This window comes from Ruditapes philippinarum, unplaced genomic scaffold (genome assembly GCF_026571515.1).
Source record: "Ruditapes philippinarum isolate M1 unplaced genomic scaffold, ASM2657151v2 ctg5329_1_1_1_1, whole genome shotgun sequence".
Taxonomy (NCBI): domain Eukaryota; kingdom Metazoa; phylum Mollusca; class Bivalvia; order Venerida; family Veneridae; genus Ruditapes; species Ruditapes philippinarum.
This window is the reverse complement of record NW_026865045.1, coordinates 41,688-63,088: the sequence shown is the minus strand read 5'-3', so window position 1 is coordinate 63,088 and position 21,401 is coordinate 41,688. Positions and strand designations below refer to the sequence as shown.

The 21,401-nt window shown below is 34.8% G+C and overlaps 2 protein-coding genes across 2 annotated transcripts; both read right to left on the bottom strand.

Moving 5' to 3' along the window:
* Nucleotides 1-447: 447 nt before the first annotated feature.
* On the bottom strand, nucleotides 448-13,251 carry LOC132727661 (ATP synthase subunit delta, mitochondrial-like; the record flags this gene model as incomplete). The annotated part of the gene is made up of 4 exons (XM_060713227.1): nucleotides 448-844; nucleotides 2,125-2,213; nucleotides 2,781-2,931; nucleotides 12,991-13,251. Coding segments are annotated over 4 exons (624 nt in total), but the record flags the coding sequence as incomplete, so codon positions are not given.
* A 2,837-nt stretch (nucleotides 13,252-16,088) lies between these two features.
* LOC132727663 (lysosomal acid glucosylceramidase-like) lies at nucleotides 16,089-17,795 on the bottom strand. Its single transcript, XM_060713230.1, has one exon. The coding sequence runs from the start codon at nucleotides 17,765-17,767 to the stop codon at nucleotides 16,175-16,177; it is 1,593 nt and encodes a 530-aa protein (XP_060569213.1). The 5' UTR covers nucleotides 17,768-17,795; the 3' UTR covers nucleotides 16,089-16,174.
* Nucleotides 17,796-21,401: the final 3,606 nt, after the last annotated feature.

The window sequence follows — 21,401 nt, the reverse complement described above, 5'->3', positions numbered from 1 at the left end:
TTATTAACCGAAATGAAAATTCAAGGAATTCATTGCATTATTTAAAGATCTATCTTAGTTCTTTACAGGTTTACTACAATGTGACTTTATGTCTCATAGTCGAGCTTCTTGTTCCCCTGCTTGATTTTACATGTTCTCAAGTAATACAACGGGATGTAAAAAAGAATTAGGTACTGAGTCTGAAACACACTATTCAGCGACTGTATTGAATTACATGTACATGTTGACACATCAGATAATAGAGCCATTTTCAGATATTTGAGACAAATTTAACTTATGATAAACCTTTAATACTTTTCTGCAGTATAAAGTCACAATATGTTTGTATTATAGTCAATTTCATGTAATATAATCAATCTTTAAGGCAGAAACAAATAATGACACAGGCAATATTAATTCAGTGTATTGTTTCATTATATTAACATATAAAAATGTTAACAAGGTCTGTATGTTTTTTTTGAATAATTTATTCATCTTATCAATAACCTTGTGAAGTTACAAAAAACAACCCTCAACACAGAGAAATCCCAGCTTAGAATATTTCATCAAAACAATTAGAATCCCTGCAATTATGATAAATCTACACTATAACAAGTCCTGCAAAAATGTAGGCATTTTTTCATATTCTTTCTTTCACATTATCTTTGGTCATGGGATTTCTCACCAAAATAAGTTCAGTTCTAGCACATCAGAAAATAAAAATCTATAATGTTTTGTTGTTCTATGCCATAGCTTTACTGATTTCTTCTAAACAATCAAGAGCGATTTGTGCCTCAGCCTTTTCCTCGTCATTTTTAGCCGAGCTCAATGCAGTGTTGGCATTTGAAATGCTGCTTGCAACAGCCTGCAAAGAAAAAATAAAGGTATAATAATATCACTTATTTATGCAGCTGAATTATGTTTACATCTGTTAAAGTTTCACCCTAGTTTTTTCTTAGAAATCGATCGTATGATATATAAATCCTGCGAGGCAAATGTTTCTAGATTTTCCACATTGAAGTTACTTGCTACTCTTTTGAACTTATTATTTCTTGCTACTCTTTTGAACTTATAAATAATTTAAACAAACATTACACTAAGAATGTTTATTTAATTATATAGAAAAATGCTGGGAACATCTATGCTAAAAAGGTCTAAGTGAACACCCTGTTAGATATTTGCCATGAAACTTCTTCAAGTGAGTCTTTACCATGTTTGGTCAAATAAAAGCCCTGGGGTCAAAATTGCTTAATATCTAAGATCCAGCTCTTTTGGTTTTTAAAAAAAAGATTTTTTAAATTTTTACTATATACATATAGGGAAATAATGCCCTACCCCTGGGTGGGGCCAATTTTAACCCAAGGGCTTTAGAGCTTTTATTTGAACAAACTTGGTAGACACCCATTAGGAGATGTTTCATGCTAAATATCTAAGCTTTAGCTCTTTGGATTTTTTTAAAAGAAGATTTTTAAAGTTTTTACTATATACATATAGGGAAAACAATGACCCCAGGGCTTTTATTTGAACAAACTTGGTAGACACCCACTAGAAGATGTTTCATGCTAAATATCTAAGCTCTACCTCTTTGGGTTTTTTTAAAAGAAGATTTTTTAAGTTTTAATATATGCATACATGGAAAAACAATGACCCCCTGGGGCGGGATCAATTTTGACCCAAGGGCTTTTATTTGAACAAACATGGTAGAGACTCGCTAGAAGATGTTTCATGCCAAATATCTATTTCTAAGCTCTAGCTCTTTGGGTTTTTTTAAAGGAGATATTTTAAGTTTTTTCTTTTGGTTGCCATGGCAACCAGAGTTCTGCATGAAATTAAATTCTTTGAACAATTTTTAAAGATGACTACCAAAGGAACATTCCTGTGAAGTTTTGGTGAAATTGGCTTAGCGGTTTACAAGGAGCTGTCGTATAAAATGAATGTTTCGGAAGTGGGACGGAAGACGCCGGACGAAAAGAGATCACAAAAGCTCACCATGTCACTTTGTGATAGGTGAGCTAATAAGTAAATGTCATTTGAGAAATTGTAAATTTAACAGAAAGATGTGAAAGGAAGGAAATGGAGCTAAGGTCAATGAAAATAATCAGTGAGAATAGAAAAGATCAATACAGAAAACAAATGTTTCAATACCTTTGAATCAAATGAATCCAATGGGTAAGCTTCCTCTGCTAGAATTTGCACAGTGGAATCATTGTTAACAGTAACTGTTCCACTGGAAACTGAAACAAATCAATTGTTAACTTCTGTTTATCAATTAGTCCCATAATAAGAATACTATTTAACGTATGTAAAAGCAAAGTACATAAACAGTCATGAAACTGTAATTTTATAAATCATATTTTTAATATATAAATATTTTACATTAATAGATTGCATACAACACAAAACAATGTAGAATGTCTTATGACTGTTTTTAGAGCAAGGATATCATTTGAAATCATGAATCATGGCTGTTCCCCAACTATACAGAAGAACAAGAATCTAGGGAGTACCTTGTCTTGGTAGTAAATTTGATGAATTCAGTTCAGTAGATGCTGACAAAACAATTTCAGGTGAAAGATGGTTGAATGGTATAATTTTATAAAAGATATGGCTGAAAAATCATAAACAATGTAATGAGTAGAAGAATCTAACACAGAATGAACCTCATCATGTCAACTTTTACACCAACACAAAACTCTTACTGTCAAGTGAGTGAGAGAGAACAAAGCAGTGGCTGCATTTATTTATGCTTCCCCCAGTATAACAAAATATTAAGAGTAATAATATATTATTATTTCACATACCAAATACTTTCTGAGAATCATTATCTTGAAACACTGTAACTACTCCAGGTTTCAGTGCAGCTATCATAGGTACATGCCTCGCTAGAATACCAACTGATCCACCTAGGGTTGATAAATCCACTTGCTGAACAACATCTCCATTGTAATATACCTGTTGAGAAAATAATTAGAATTTGCAATAAACAAAGAAGTGATATTAAAAGAGGGAGATTTCTTTAATTTGTGAAAATATACTCGAACTCTGTATTATCGGCGCAACTCTATTACCGTCATACTCTCAGTATTTGTCATGTGGGGTCATGCATTCAGTGAAGTTAAAAATCTTTGACCTCATTCAATTAAAGATGTAATGATTAGTTGAATTTATACTGCTTTACACAGAATATTGATTATTAAATTCATCAATGATATTCAATGGAGACATGTACAGGAAAAGATAAGTATGCCGATAATACGGAGTCCCATGCTACCCCTTATTTCAAGAAAAATCTTTGAAAATATGGCTGCAGAAAGTTGAAGTCTCCCGCTAAATGTGGGAGAGTTCACATGTATGGGAATATCTTGTTTGCCATTTTTGTTAAATGTTTATCAGAGTTGTTATTACTTTCCGCTTAATAGACAAAGGTGGCGCATAATTTCATATTATTTCTTTACTAATAGGAAGTGGCTAGCTGTACAGCTAGCCAAAAGTTCTAGCCGTACGCAAGTCACATACGGCTAGCCTGGACACACTGTATTATATTGCACTTTTCAAAATTATATGAAAGTGGACAATGCATATGTTTTTTATGTCTTGTTTTGTTTGTTTGTTCTATTTTACGCCTTTTTCCAACAGTATTTCAGTCATATAGGCGGGTAGTTTCCTAACCATCGTTCCTGGAGAGTTAAACCAGTACTAGACTACCTTCCTCCGCGCTAAACTACCAAAGCAACTCCCGGGGATAGAACCCACGCCAGAGAGGTAACTGGATTAGAAGTCATTGACTCTAACCCCTCGACCACGGAGGCGGTCTTTTATGTCTTGAATGAGGATTATAACCAAGAAGCATCAATTGTCTTCGTATGTTTACTTTTTAGAGATGAATCGCCATGTTGGCTAAATACAGAATCATATCGATCGTTGTCATCTCCAGATGGAGTGTTTAGGTGCAGTTGTCAGAATAACATCGTTTACATAATTATTATAACAGTCCTTTTTTGGTTCAATAAGTTTAATTTTCAACACCTTTAAAACTGAAAAAGCACCGAAAATAATTGTTGATGTGTTCTGATAATTGTGTCATTTACTGACAGTAGAAGTTTGTCCATCATTTTACAGTAAGGAAAGTTTGCATGTTCCATGAAATGCATTCTTAAAGTCCTAATAAGTCACTGTACTATGGGCTTTAATTAAAAATACAATTATAGCAATTGCTTTAAGTTGCTCATATTTTTAAAAAAAATTTTTTTTCAATGTTCTATTTATTTATTCATTCCATTCATATCATGCCATTATAGAGTGGGTACCGCCATAAAGAAAATACCACGGTTTTTTCCTAAAAACCACAGTGTAAACCGCGGTATACCACGGATTTTCATTGTACGCTATAGGTTAATTTTTATCTCTAAAATAAGTATCAAGGTAGGCTGGTATAGAATTTCAAATATTATATTTAAGCAGATCTATAAAATACAGATTAATCAAAGCATCATTTAACTTTTTTCAATCGGTACTTTCGCATGTTGACAATCATAAATTAATTGGGTCATGGATCAGTTCTTGTTGTTTTTAGCTCACCTGACCACGAAGTGGTCATGGTGAGGTATAGTGATGGGGCTATGTCCAGCGTCCGTCGTCGTGCGTCGTTCGTCGTCAACAATTGGGTTGTTAACTGTCTAGCAGTCACAGTTTTGATCGGATCATCATCAAACTTTGTCAGAATGTTTGTCTCAATGAAATACAGATCGAGTTCTAAGATGGGTTATCTCGGGTCAAAAACTAGGTCACAGGAGCTAAAACTAGAAAAAGCTTGTTAACAGTCTAGAGGCTGCAGTTTTTATCCAAATATTCTGGAAATTTGTAAGGAAGGTTGTTTTGATGATATCTAGGTCAAGTTTGAAGATGAATCATCTCCGGTCAAAAACTAGGTCACAGGAGCTAAAAATAGAAAAAGCTTGTTAACACTAACAATTGGGTTGTTAACAGTCTAGCAGTCAAAGTTTTGATTGGATCATCATCAAACTTTGTCAGAATGTTTGTCTCAATGAAATACAGATCGAGTTCGAAGATGGGTTATCTCGGGTCATAAACTAGGTCACAGGAGCTAAAAATAGGAAAAGCTTGTTAACACTCTAGAGGCTGCAGTGTTTATCCAAATATTCTGGAAATTTGTCGGGAAGGTTGTTTTGATGATATCTAGGTCAAGTTCGAAGATGGGTCATCTCGAGTCAAAAACTAGGTCACAGAGCTAAAACTAGAAAAAGCTTGTTAACACTCTAGAGGCTGCAGTTTTTATCCAAATATTCTGGAAATTTGTCAGGAAGGTTGTTTTGATGATATCTAGGTCAAATTCGAAGATGGATCATCTCCGGTCAAAAACTAGGTCACAGGAGCTAAAAATAGAAAAAGCTTGTTAACACTAACAATTGAGTTGTTAACAGTCTAGCAGTCACAGTTTTGATTGGATCATCATCAAACTTTGTCAGAATGTTTGTCTCAATGAAATACAGATCGAGTTCGAAGATGGGTTATCTCGGGTCATAAACTAGGTCACAGGAGCTAAAAATAGGAAAAGCTTGTTAACACTCTAGAGGCTGCAGTGTTTATCCAAATATTCTGGAAATTTGTCGGGAAGGTTGTTTTGATGATATCTAGGTCAAGTTCGAAGATGGGTCATCTCCGGTCAAAAACTAGGTCACAGGAGCTAAAAATAGAAAAAGCTTGTTAACACTCTAGAGGCTGCAGTTTTTATCCAAATATTCTGGAAATTTGTCAGGAAGGTTGTTTTGATGATATCTAGGTCAAGTTCGAAGATGGGTCATCTCCGGTCAAAAACTAGGTCACAGGAGCTAAAAATAGAAAAAGCTTGTTAACACTAACAATTGGGTTGTTAACAGTCTAGCAGTCACAGTTTTGATTGATCATCATCAAAACTTTGTCAGAATGTTTGTCTCAATGAAATACAGATCGAGTTCGAAGATGGGTTATCTCGGTCATAAACTAGGTCACAGGAGCTAAAAATAGGAAAAGCTTGTTAACACTCTAGAGGCTGCAGTGTTTATCCAAATATTCTGGAAATTTGTCGGGAAGGTTGTTTTGATGATATCTAGGTCAAGTTCGAAGATGGGTCATCTCCGGTCAAAAACTAGGTCACAGGAGCTAAAAATAGAAAAAGCTTGTTAACATACTAGTGGCTGCAGTTTTTATCCAAATATTCTGGAAATTTGTCAGGAAGGTTGTTTAGATGATATCTAAGTTAAGTTCGAAGATGGGTCATCTCCGGTCAAAAACTAGGTCACAGGAGCTAAAAATAGAAAAAGCTTGTTAACACTACAGTGGCTGCAGTTTTCATCCAAATATTCTGGAAATTTGTCCGGAAGGTTGTTTAGATGATATCTAAGTTAAGTTCGAAGATGGGTCATCTCCGGTCAGCAATTAGGTCACAGGAGCTAAAAATAGAAAAAGCTTGTTAACCTTCTAGTGACTGCAGTTTTCATCCAAATATTTTGGAAATTTGTCAGGAAGGTTGTTTTGATGATATCTAAGTCAAGTTCGAAGATGGGTCATCTCCGGTCAAAAACTAGGTCACAGGAGCTAAAAATAGAAAAAGCTTGTTAACACTCTAGTGGCTGCAGTTTTCATCCAAATATTCTGGAAATTTGTCAGGAAAGTTGTTTTGATGATTTCTAGGTCAAGTTCGAAGATGGGTCATCTCCGGTCAAAAACTAGGTCACAGGAGCTAAATATAGAAAAAGCTTGTTAACACTCTAGTGGCTGCAGTTTTCATCCAAACAATTTGGAAATTTGTCAGGAAGGTTGTTTTGATGATTTCTAGGTCAAGTTCGAAGATGGGTCATCTCAGGTCTCATGTCCAGTCAAAAACTAGGCCACAGGAGCTAAAAATAGAAAAATCTTTTTAACACTCTAGTGGCTGCAGTTTTGATCCAAATTTCCTGGAAATTGGTCAGGAAGGTTGTTTTGATGATTTCTAGGTCAAGTTTGAATATGGGTCGTGTCCGGTCAAAAATTAGGTCACATTGCCCAAATATGGAAAAATCTTTATAACACACTAGAGGTCACATGTTTGACTCAGTTGTCATCAAACTTGGCAATGATGCTTGTTTAAGCGGTTGTGTCAGGTGAGCGATCCAGGGCCATCATGGCCCTCTTGTTTTTATTACATATTGGTCTCTTTCAACATTTTACAACTGTTATATAAATTGCATAGTTAAAATGGAAAAATAAAATGTTTTTATTGCTTATTGATTAATAAAATAATAGGTCAAATGCACATTAGCCGATGACAAATATTTATTTGTCAGTTAATTTTATAACAGAGTCCCAGGTGCTATTGTAAATTTTTTATTGCAAGGGCTAAGTATTTAATTAATCTGTGTCAGAAACCAAAACAAACATGTACCCCAAAAGCAAATTAAAATTATCACATAGAAAACAGCTGACCATGTTACTGCTTAATTAATATTCATTAGTTGAACGAACATTACTTTTAATCCAGTTTCTACTCCGTTCTATAATTAGTTAATTGCCATGCGCATGCAGTAAGTGCGTGACGTAAGGAGAACCCCTAGCCTGATTGGTCGCTATTTATATAAATACTTAAAATAGTAACACCCTAATTTTATGCAAGCAATGCCTTCATGAATTATCAATCTTTACAATTAGTTTTCGTATCAAATAAGCGATATTTGGACAAGTAAATGTAAGTCGACAATTCTTGCTTCTTCAACTGAGATCATGCAAGTCGACAATTCTGGCTTACATGCGGTAATCGATAAAGCATTCAATTTTCGCTAAGAACTATCGAAGAATGATAACAGTTGGCAAAAGTTGTTTGCAAAAAAGTTAACTCAAAGAAACATTGACATATACAACAGAAACAGTTTTTTAATTAAGTACATTTTACGGATCTGTAATTGCTTTAAATTAGAGCTAAGAGTACAGGTTTTCCAGGTCTGTACCGCAGATGTCTCGAACCGTGGTTTACCGGTACACCGGTTAAACTGCGCACCTCTATGCCATTATGAAACAAGCTTCTTTGGCCGTTATGATTATTCATTCCATGTGCTTAATCAACAAAAATTGATTTAATAATTCATCTTTCATACATAAAAAACAACAACAAATCTTAAATAATCATAAAAAACAAAAACGTTATAACTTAAACTATTTATTATTTAATCATAGTTATAACTTTGCATATGCATATACATGTCATTTGTATAATGCGTAATGTAACTTTGACACTTTTATCGTGATTACAACGCTATCATAATTTTCCTTCTTTTTCTTTTTTTTTTACAAAGCATATTTAATAATAAAGTACGAGGTAAAAATCCTTGTTTAAAGACTGGTAAAAATCCTTGTTTAACTCATTCAACCCTGTACACTGTCTACCACTTAAACCCTACTGATAACTGATAAGCCAACTCCTAGGTACCTTATTGATTTTATCTAAACTGTCTCCCTGAGGGATATTGCACTGTTTTATTGACAGGTCATAAATAATAGGGGGTGCCTCTGGCAATCTCATTTTTAATCCAATCAAGCTGAAAATGACACATAAATGTTGGCAATAAAATTACCTAATCAGTGGTGTAACTTCCATCACTATGGCAACATGTTGGACTGATTTATTTTCAATAAAATAAAGAAGATTTTCAACATAAAATCAGTTTATTTGTAATAAAAGAACTTTATTTATTGTATAAATTTCTATTAAAACATTCTTCTCCATAATATAATAATTTAAAAAATATATTGAGAAATTTACTGCTAATTTACAAATTAGAAATGAATACTTTGGAAGCATTATGCAAATAAATAAGTATAGTAATGACTAATGAGCAAATATAAGTATTATGTTATGGAGCTCATAAAAACAGACAAGAAATGTAACATTTATGGTGCAGAGGTGTATATACATCAGAAATTCATATTCATTGAAAAAAAACTTTTATTTTCCTGTTGTTTTTTTTTAAGAAAATTTCAAAGAAAACAATAAATAATATATCTTTACTACTGGGTCTAAAAATAAGAAAATATTAGCCGGAAAAAATAATCCATATATGAAATATGAATGAAAATTGTTATATGTGTGGATTAATTTTACATAATTTCAAAATTATATATAATAATTATAAAAATTATATATAATAATAATATAACAAGATATGTTTGTAAAACATGTATGCCCCCTATCAGCAGCCAATTATTCATGTGATATGGTAATTATGCATGACTTCTGACCCAGTGATCAAACAATTAATAAGGGTTATCAAGTATCTACTGGTCATGACCTTGACCTTTGACCCCTTGACCAAAACTCAATAGGGGTCATCTGCTGGTCAAGACCAATCATCATACAAAGTTTTGAAGTTCCTAGGCCTAAGCGTTTTTAGTTAATTGATCAGAAACCGTTTTTTACTAACAAGGTCAATGTGACCTTGACCTTTGACCCTTGACCCCAAAATCAATAGGGGTCATTTGCTGGTCATGACTAATCACCATGCCAAGTTTGAAGTTCCTAGACCTAAGGGTTCTTTTATTATTGATCCGAAACCGTTTTAACATACAAGGTCAATGTGACCTTGACCTTTGACCCCAAAATCAATAGGGGTCATCTGCTGATCATGACCAATCACTATGCCAAGTTTAAAGTTCCTAGGCCGAAGCGTTCTTTAGTTATTGATCAGAAACCGTTTTTACTTACAAGGTCAATGTGACCTTGACCTTTGACCCCTTGATCCCAAAATCGAAAGGGGTAATCTGCTGGTCATGAAAAATCACCATACCAAGTTTGAAGTTCCTAGGCCTAAGCGTTCTTAAGTTATTGATCAGAAACCGTTTTTTACTTACAAGGTCGATGTGACCTTGACCTTTGACCCCTTGACCCAAAACTCAATAGGGGTCATCTGCTGGTCACCACCAATCATCATACAAAGTTTGAAGTTCCTAGGCCTAAGCGTTTTTAGTTAATTGATCTGAAACCGTTTTTACCTACAAGGTCAATGTTACATGACCTTTGACACCTTGACCCTAAAAACAATAGGTCATCTGCTGGTCATGACCAATCAACATACCAAGTTTGAAGTTCCTAGGCTTAAGGGTTCTTAAGTTATTGATCGGAAAGCATTTTTACCTACAAGGTCAATGTGACCTTGCCCTTTGACCCCTTAACCCCAAAATCAGTAGGGGTCATCTGCTGGTCATGACCAATCACCATACCAAGTTTGAAGTTCCTAGGCCTAAGGGTTCTTTAGTTATTGATCGGAAACTGCTTTTACCTAAGAGGTCAATGTGACCTTGACCTTTGACCCCTTGACCCCAAAATCAATAGCGGTCATCTACTGATCATGACCAATCACCATACCAAGTTTGAAGTTCCTAGGCCTAAGGGTTCTTTAGTTATTGATCGGAAACTGTTTTTACCTAAGAGGTCAATGTGACCTTGACCTTTGACCCCTTGACCCCAAAATCAATAGGGGTCATCTACTGATCATGACCAATCACCATATCAAGTTTGAAGTCCCTAAGCCTAAGGGTTCTTAAGTTATTGATCGGAAAGCATTTTTACCTACAAGGTCAATGTGCCCTTGCCCTTTGACCCCTTAACCCCAAAATCAGTAGGGGTCATCTGCTGGTCATGACCAATCACCATACCAAGTTTGAAGTTCCTAGGCCTAAGGGTTCTTTAGTTATTGATCGGAAACTGCTTTTACCTAAGAGGTCAATGTGACCTTGACCTTTGACCCTTGACCCCAAAATCAATAGGGGTCATCTACTGATCATGACCAATCACCATACCAAGTTTGAAGTTCCTAGGCCTAAGGGTTCTTTAGTTATTGATCGGAAACTGTTTTTACCTAAGAGGTCAATGTGACCTTGACCTTTGACCCCTTGACCCCAAAATCAATAGGGGTCATCTACTGATCATGACCAATCACCATATCAAGTTTGAAGTCCCTAGGCCTAAGGGTTCTTTCGTTATTGATCGGAAACCGTTTTTACCTACAAGGTCAATGTGACCTTGACCTTTGACCCCTTAACCCCAAAATCAATAGGGGTCATCTACTGATCATGACCAATCACCATATCAAGTTTGAAGTCCTTAGGCCTAAGGGTTCTTTCGTAATTGATCGGAAACCGTTTTTACCCAAGAGGTCAATGTGACCTTGACCTTTGACCACTTAACCCCAAAATCAATAGGGGTCATCTGCTGGTCATAACCAATCACCATACCAAGTTTGAAGTTTCTAGGCCAAAGGGTTCTTTTGTTATTTATCGGAAACCGTTTTTACCCAAGAGGTCAATGTGACCTTGACCTTTGACCCCTTGACCCCAAATTCAATAGGGGTCATCTACTGATCATGACAAATCACCATACCAAGTTTGAAGTTCCTAGGCCTTAAGGTTCTTTAGTTATTGATCTGAAACCGTTTTTGCTTACAAGGTCAATGTGACCTTGACCTTTGACCCCAAAATCAATAGGGGTCATCTACTTGTCATGACCAATCACCATACCAAGTTTGAAGTTCCTAGGCCAAAGGGTTCTTTAGTTATCACTCGGAAACCATTTGGTCTACGGACCGACGGACCGACAAGTGCAAAGCAATATACCCCCTTTTCTTCGAAATGGGGGCATAAAAATAATTACAAAATAAATACAAAAACTGTAAGGTATTTACATTTTTGTATTTCTTACATTAGAACAGTTACTCTTATTTTTCTAGAGCTTTCAATTATGTTACTTTTCTTGATAAAAAGGAATGAAAAAAAGGTCATCAGCTACACTAAATATTTTTGTAAACAAAATCAAAATTACTTTCTACAAAGTAGCTCAATCAGAAACACAGAAAAGAACAGTTCAAAGAAATCAAATTCATTTGAATCCGATCAAGATCTGGATTTGGGCCTGTGAATGGTCTCTTAGGCAATTCTGACCGATCGTTTGTCTTCCACTGAGAATATTTCACATTTTTGTCCGCACTTTCATTTTCACTTTGACTGTCACTCGATCTATCAGATTGATTCTATCTCACTTTCACTATCGAGACTAATGTCACAATCCGAATTTGCGCCATTTTCCGTGGCCGTATCAAACATAATGTCAAATAAATTCTTCCGATTTTCCATTTTTTTAATGCAATATAACTTTTTTTCAGATAGAGATATTTCGATAAAATTTTCACTTTCATATAGGTAAACCTTTATACTATACATATAACGCGTTTCCTGATTGGTCAAAATACCTCAAATCTAAATATAACCTGTCGAAACAACCAATGAAATGCGCCGACATAACTCGTCACGCGGTATACAGTAGTAGTTCAATACGCGACGACTTCTCTCGTCATGCGGGATAGCCGATAAATTTTATACGACGACTATACTCGGCGCGCGGTACACGATAACAGATAAAGACGACGACTATACTCGGCGTACGGGTCGAATGAGTTAAAGACACAAATGAACATATGCATTTTCGACTTTCATATAATTTTAAAAAGTGCTGTACAGCTAGACAATACAGTGTGTCCAGGCTAGTCCTACGTGACTCACGTTCAGCTAGAACTTTTGGCTAGCCACTTCCTTGCTATTATGGTCAAATTTTTAGTAAATGCAGAGCTGTATCTATGACTCTGTGTGACGTAACTGGAATCCATCCTATAAACATGAGATATTATAAGACCATTACTGTAAATTATATATTATTTTGGAAACCCCCAAAAGCTGGCTGTTTTAAAGAGTAAAAAATATCACAAAGAAACGTCCTGTGAATTTCACTGGACTCTCTAATCTATGGTAATGAAACAAGTTAACAGCTGAAAAATCTTAAAATTAATGAAAATTCATCTTCCTATACATAAAAACCAATGTCACCATTGTGATGTCGAGATCATAACATAACTGGAAGAAACCTTTTTTCATATCAACTCCGATAAATTTTACCCCACCCACGAAATTTAACATTATTTGAACTGAATAGCTTACCCTCCCAGGGGATGCAAATGTCAATTTCATTTTGTCCGCATCTGTGCTTTCATTACATCTTTGCTGATTAAGTACAGCTAGCCTCTGACACTGTGCGAGCAGACGTGGACCTCTAACAAGCTGCCGACAGAGAGACATGTTTGCGACAAAAATGGAGGAAGGGCACTGACAAGGGAAATCACTCTTGTAAAATCCATCCCAGTTCGTACTCAATATTATTCGAAAACTAAAAACTTTTAATAATTGAGGAAAACACTTCTCTTAAATTATCGAAAATCTTTGTGTATCTGTTAGTTTATATTTGTTTAATTGATAGTTTGATTTAATTTATATGTAACAAAACATGTTTTGGAACAATCATCTGTTTAGAGGTCTACAGTCTGTCAGGGTAACACCAACAACATACTGTTAACGTATTATAATTATAGGAACACCCTAGCTTTCTATTCTATTCTATGCCCAAACTCTTCAAGATGACCTACATGCATTAGAAATATAGAAAAAATACAGGTCCATGGAGTAAACCCTGATAAATGTGAAGTACTCAGAATAACAAGAAAAAGAAACCCTGTAAATTTTCCTTATACTACCTCAATAATATCCAACTTAAATCAACATAAGAAGCAAAATACTTAGGAATCACTATTAGTCAAGACTTTTCATGGACCAAACATATAAACAAAATTACATCAAAGGCAAATACAGTAGAATCCCTACTTAAGACCAGCCCGGAATTAAGACCACCCGCTATTAAGACCATTTAAAAAAAAAGAACGGAATTTTAGAACTGTTCTTTATGTCAATGGTTACATGATCCAGACTTAAGACCACCTCGCTTATCCACTTTTAAGACCACCAGATTCAGTCCCAATTCTTTGTTTTGTTCTTTATTTGACCCCACTATTGAGACCATTGATATTAAAGTCAACATCTACTTAATTAGATCTTAAATTTGTTGTTATGTTGTTATTATCTGCTTGAATACTTTAAGGTATGACGCTTGATTTCACAAGGTGTCAGAAACTGTTATTTTTGTGATATTGTATGAAATAATTTAAGGTGAAAAAGTAAATTTTATAGTGGTACGTTAATAAATGTTATTTTAAACGAAGAATTAATTTCTTATTTGATAGGTGAATTATGTACGTCATATAATAATCAATATTGAAATCAGACCAAGATATATTAATTTTCTTCAGAAATATGTTTTCTTTCCATCAGATTTAGTAATATAACATACTTTTATATTGTATTTACAGGTTAAGATACATACTGTTTGTTCATACAAAATGACTAAAATAGACCATAGTCATAAATTGTGTAAGCAATGATAAGAATATCAACATTTAAGATCACTCCGCAATTAAGACCATTTTGGTCCAGTCCAAATGATGGTCTTAATTGAGGGTTTTTACTGTAACTCCCTTAGATTCATCAGAAGAAATGTTAAAACCCCAAATAAAAAGATAAAGGAAACTGCATATCAACTGCATCCTTGGCAGAAATACTTAATTCATAAGATAGAGCCTGATCCTATTTATTTTCAATAACCCACCATAATATCCCGGCTGTTGTAAATGTAAGTTTATATAAACATATTTTCTATAAGCGCAAAATCATAATTCATATATCTTTTTTTGTAATTTTGCCTATGTACGATCTTAAATTGTGATGGTTTGACATGTTAGGAAAATAGATGCTAATTAACCGACAAAGATCGCAACTTTATATAGTTTAGGCCATATGGTAACTTTCCAGTTTTTACTGGTGGAAGAAGACATAAGATATCCCTCCGTGCATTATTAAAGGCAAGAACAGTACCAACCAGAGAATGGTTGCAATACGTTCCTGGTAGAACCACAGACGTTCCATACGCTAGCTCGGTACCGCGTACTTCCTCACATACAATAATCAAAGTCCCGGGCAGGATTCGAACCTCAAGCGGTGAGTGACAAGTGGTGTGAAGTCAACGACTTACTCATTCCACCACGGACTTGGCAGTGCGGGTGCAAACAAAGCGAACAAAATTTATTCACATGCGCAAAAAAGTGTGATGAAAGTAACGCTACAATCGGAGTTATACCATCAATTGCATAGTTTTAGAATAAGCTCAAATATATTATAAGTTTGAACAAAGATTATTACTTTTTTTTTCTAAATTTCGTCTAGAAATTAATTATGTTGATAAGTGCATAATAGTATGCAGTTTTATTTAAACACTCATTTAAGGCTATTCCAAAACACACAATACCCAGCAAACTACATATAGGACCGATGTCGGCCCGACATCATCTGCAATGTCGGCCCGATATCGGCATCCCATGTCGGCTCGACGGCGGATGTGCAGCCCGGCTCAAAGTCGGGCTTTCCTTTTCATAGGGGGCTGTAACATATAACAGAACACATTTTTATTTTGCAAAACCTTTTATTACATCAGCAAAATTAAACTTTCATATGCATGATAATATTTTAACACATGCATGCTTCTTAAACTTGAAAATTTCCGCGCTATTTTACTTAGCTGATTTATTATCTCATCTGTTTTAAATCCATTATTACAACATGTTTACCATTTGTACAGAAAGAGAAAAATATATAATGATTAAACAAATATTAAATATCACAAATGATTAAAAACAATAAAGCTTTTAAAATGCAAGCTGAACGATCACATGCCATAAAATTGTATTTCGGTTGTAATCCTAAAAATAAATACATGTATGTCGCTACTTTGCACCATCGATGTTAACTAAAGGGCATGACGATGTCTGTCTGTCTATCTGTTTGTTTTATTGCATTTAAAGTCGCGTGGGCACTTTAGAAATAATATGGCGACATTTCAAAGCATGAAAGGGCACCTGAGTAGAACCACAGCCCTTCGCAAGCTAGCAGATATGTAATAATAGTGTAGTGAATTAGGTTAGGGAAATTGTTGTTATATGGATTAAACATGTATATTCATAATTACGAGAAATAAAAAGGTCACTTTGAATATATTTAACATTGCAAAAAGCATATCCTTTGATAGGGAAACGATAGATTTACAAATTTAACCAACGGGTGATAGTGAGTGATAAAACTTACATTAACAAGTTAAATCCTTTAAGATTAAATTTATTAGCAAAGAATAAAGGTTTTAAATGTTTATTCGGTATATAGGCGAAAAAGGTGCTTTATAGTCAAATTATTCTCGGAACCAGCTAAACGTAACGAAACTTTTTGCAGGCATGTGGAAATTAATATTTCCAATCATAGTTGGGTCTATTATGGAAATATCCTGTCCTTGCTCATTTGTGTTTACAAAGTTTGCCGTAATCGATGTCTCATCTTGTACAAAAAATACTCCGTCAAAGCCCGAATCATCTTCACCGTTAAATTCATGCGCAAGTACTTTTGATCCCGGGGAAACGAACTTACTGAAGTGGGCCATGGCATAATACATGGGCTGTTTATAGAACTCATCTTTCTCGGCATTTACAATTATAGGACTTTCAGCACTATTGTCTGCTAAGTTGGGACCTCCTCTCATGTCAAGGGCCATGTTGCCATCCACCCATCCTGATACTCCGTGTTTCATGTCTTGTATGATATCTGTGAAATAATGTTCACCTTGATCCCAGTTTCCGAGTAAAACTGTTTTGTTCCCATTAAGTTTGTCTTTTATGCCTGCTTCAGTGTTGAGGATGAAAAAGTTTTCTCCGAACTGCTGATACGTAGCATCAAGGGTCCATGTTGGTACTATCAAATCTTCATACCAATGAACAGCTATTCCGGAGACATATTTCGAAGCTTTTGTGCCATTGAGCACAATATCTGCCCAGTAAGGCAAGAACGCTCTTTGGTCATCTAAAATCATGAGTTTCACGTGACCAAACCCTGCAGCTTCAAGTGCTGGTCCTAGATCTTCTCCTATAAAATCCCGCTGAAGTTCGGGTGTCCAGCCAAGACATGGCAACGGAAAGTCTTTGATGTCTCCGTCGTTCGGTTCATTCTGCGCTGTAAGACCCCAAATACTTATGCCATTGTTTTTGTACGCTTCAAGAAATTTTACGAAATATTTCGCCCATGCTTTGTTATATTCGCCTCCAGGTGCACCTTTAATGGTACCACTTCCAGTCATGTTATTATTACTTTTCATCCAAAATGGAGAACTCCAGGGGCTTCCGATTAATGATATCTTTCGTCTGCTGAGCCTTACTGCCTCTTTAATGGCAGGAATTTTGTAACTGATGTCCTCAACTGTTAGGTTAAAGTGTTTCAGTTCCAAATCACCCACCGAATCGGCATACGAATAAAGTCTTGTAGAAAAATCATTGCTCGCCATAGGAATGCGTCCAATGTTGTATTCTATTCCATTAGCTGAGAAGTACGACTCTATAAGTTTAACCCGAGCCTTTGCTGACAAATTGTTCATATTTATTGTAGTAGCGTCTGAGAAAGCACCGCCGAACCCAAGAATTTGTTGTGCTGTCTCATTGCCAACAGTGAAAACGTATCTATTTAGCTGGTTTGAGCCAAACGAACCCGATCGTCCGCTAAGTCGTAATCCATCTCTTGACGTCAGCGTTGCATACCAATAAGCATAAGGATTTGCAGGTCCTGGGTGTGGTATCGCGCTTCCGAAAGTATCACAGTATGTAGCGTTGCATACGCAGACGACAGAATCTTGGTCAAACTGTCGTGCAATACATGGTTTGTCACAAAAAACTGATTTTTGTGAAAATATATACAAAAATACATGTACAAATATGTACCGAAGGGTAAAATATCCACTCATGCCGGAAAACAGGCGGTTTCTCTTACTATGTGAAATTTTTATATTATAAAACATCTCATTTATTTTTAAGAAAAGGTTAAATATCCGTGCAAAATTAATCAAAAAAAATGTTGATTTTTTAGAGATTACAAATTATTCCCCGTTGGTAAAAAAAAAGAGGGCTATAATTTGAAAAAATCCTGCATATCAACTCGTTTTAATTTTAAAAAACTGTGGGAAGGAAAAGGTTTCCCCCATTGTTCCTAAAGTTTGTTAAAAGGTGTTTTTGTAATTAAACCTCGTGAACGGGAAAACCCCGTATTTTCCCCCAGAAAAATTTGGGGTTAGAAACAAAACCCCCGGAAATCCGTTTGAAAAAAAGGTTCGTCAAACGCTTTACGAGGAAAACTAGAGCCAAAAAAAACCCAAATAAAACGGAAAATTTAAATTTTGGTTGACATAGCCGAAACCAGACAGCATAAACTTTTTGGCGGAATTTTTACCTGCTAGCGGAATAAATGTTGCTAGCCTTTTTAAAGATGTCCAAAATAATCTGATCAACTCTTATTTCAGTCCGGACGGCATCGAATACACACTAGGTAGAATACCTATTGCCAGTAATGATATGTCAACGGACGTTTATTCATACGACTTTACTAATGGTGATACCGGTTTGTCTAAATTTACAATTGATGGCAATGACCATATTTACAAATTACCCTACATTGATCAGGCTGTTCTTGCTAGCAGAAGAAATATCTCGCTTTTTGGAAGTCCGTGGAGTTCGCCGAGTTGGATGAAAACGAATGGAAATATGGTGGGGTATGGGACAATAGCCGATGATATGGCAAAGGTGTATGCCAATTATCTAGGAAGATTTTTACAAGAATATGAGTCGTTCATGTTTCACGGAAGAATGTGGGGAATAACCACCCAGAGCGGCCCTGTCCGGAGCTGCAGTAATACAAGCCAACCTCAGTATCAATCCGTGTGCTGGAATGCTAAAAATATGAGCGATTGGGTCGTGCGCGATCTGAAACCTTCTTTAAATGAATACGGGTACGTCATATCGTTTTGTGAGGGAATTAATAGAAAAATTCCCCCTTGGCAGATCATATGAGGGAGGCTTTTAAATGGTTTTGCTTACGGTCACGCGCTAAAATAGTCCGTCATTACTACAAAAACACTGCAAAATTCCGGGATAAAAATTTAAGGGTTGAATTTAGTCCATAGGATGAAAACCCGTTAAATTTGGGAATTGGGGAAAAGACCCGAAAATTGGGGCAAGCACTTTTTCCAAAGTTTTAATAATTATGTCGGGGAACACGCACTATAATTTACAAACATTCGGGGGGGCCCAAAGCTGGGTAAATAAAATGCTGACGCCCAAATTTTGTAAAACGCATCAAAGAAAGGGAATTTCAAAAACCCAATGTTTTACTTTAGGGTCTTTTAGAATTTCTACCCCCTGGATCGGTCGCAATAGGTCTCAAGTCAGACGGAGCCATATCGCCAGCTGCACGAGCTGTTGCCTTTTTGCGTCCTGACGGGTCTATTGTAGTAATTATGGAAAACATGTCCTCTGAAGAGGTTGCAATAAAGTTGGTTGACGGAAATTCAGTGATAACATATACTCTTAAACCAGAATCTATACAGACATTTTCATGGTGGAGAAAATAACAAAATCCTCGACTAACAATTATGACAATAATCTTTTATCGCATTTTTACATTCAGTTTCGTAAATTAAAACTTTGTTTGTTTAAAGATAAGAATGAATGTATGCTCAATACGGAGCTTGTTTGTTGAATGAATCGGAAAAATCATGATTAATTTTTTGGTTATTGATCCCACAACTTATTGTTCTAAAATGAAATACGGAAACACATTTTTTTAATCACTTTTGAGACTTTATTTGCCCCCTTGAGTGGCTATGGAAATCATGGTAAAAGTGATAAACATACATTGCATCAAACGATATTTTTTCTTTTTCTTTGCCCTTGAGAAAGAATTTCTAAGACTTTTTACAACATCCACTTTTTTAAAATGCGAAAAAGTAACAAAAATGTTTTTTTGGTAAAAAATTGAAAAAAATTTTTAAAAGTTGCTTACATGGCAATGGTTTACCCTATGCGACCAAGACAGAATACATTGCCCCCGATCATATGGTCGGTAATGTTCTTTCCCCCTAAAAATGAGAAGGGCTTCTTGGTTGGAAAAGGGACATTCCATTTAAGATAGTATTTTAAAAATTTTGATACTTACTTAAAAGTTATTTAATGGACCAATTTATTAAAATCTTAAAATGAAAATTTTTTAATATTAAAAAATGGCAATTTTTTAAATTTTAAGTTTAAACTAAATGCTTCAATTAAAATTTATTTTTCATACTGTACGAAAAGGCAAATTTTGCATCAGTTTTAAAAAAAAAAGTTAAATCATGAAAAAGATGAATATATCATATAAAAAAACTAACCTATTCGGGTAACATGTAAATGAGAAAAAAATTTCCCCTTAAATAATTTAAAGAATAAAATAACCATTACAATGTAACTTTTTCATTTTTCCTTGCATGCAATTAAATAAAAATTTGACTATTTAACTATCTAGAATCCCGAACAGGTTTAACCCCAGACAAAATTTCGGGGTTTGAAACAATATTTTCTGAAAATTTAAACCTGAAAAAATTTCCAAAACTTCAATATCCTTTTTTCATTTTGTTCCCCAAAATTTTTTTAAATGCGAAAAATTATATAAAGACATTAATAATTTTGTTCAACTTTTTTTTGTTTAAAAATGAAAAAAAAATAATATCTATCAAATTCCTTTTGTATCTTTTCCCCCTTTCTTTTTTGTTTTTTTTTCCCTTTTTTATTAAAGACTGTTCTTGCATATCTGGAGCAGTTTTCAACATTGCATGTCCTGTTTCTTTTATATGGTCAAACAATTTAGATCTTGATGGAAACTCTGCATGACAAATTGCACAGGCTCCCTGGAAATAAAGAATAAAATGTGTGTACTGTAAACTTTACAGGAGTCAAATAAGTTTATATAACAAATTAAATCATCAACTTCCTATTATGCAGTCTATCATATACTAGGATTGAATTTCATTAATTTTAAACATTTATGACCCTGTGTTTACTTAAATTACTATTGTAGGATATTCTGTTTGTTTCATAAGTACCATTGATAAATACAATAAGAACTTGTTTAAAATGATTTTTGCCATTTTGGTAACCACAAATTAAAAGCAGTAAGGTTTCAACTATCACCTAAGGACTTATAATTTTACTAGTTAATAACATAGCACTTGGGCTTCTTTTGCTTGCTAGTCAAATAAAATAATATAAACTTGTAAAATTTACTTACTGGTTTCTGATTCGGATCTGGCTTGCTCTTTTGTTTCTTCTTTTTATTTTTTTGTATATGGATCTGTTCAGAGGAAAATCTTCAACTTTTTGTCCAATTTGGACTACCCGAATCACTGGGGCACATCTAAAAACAGTCGCCCCAAAAATTTTCTAATATAGGTTTTTCTACACTTTTTTGTTTCCCCGATTAAATTTCCCCTTTCCCCAACATTTTTATTTTCTCCCTTTTTCATTTGTTTCAGGGTCATCATCAAAAATAACCCCCTGAAAAAAACAAAACAG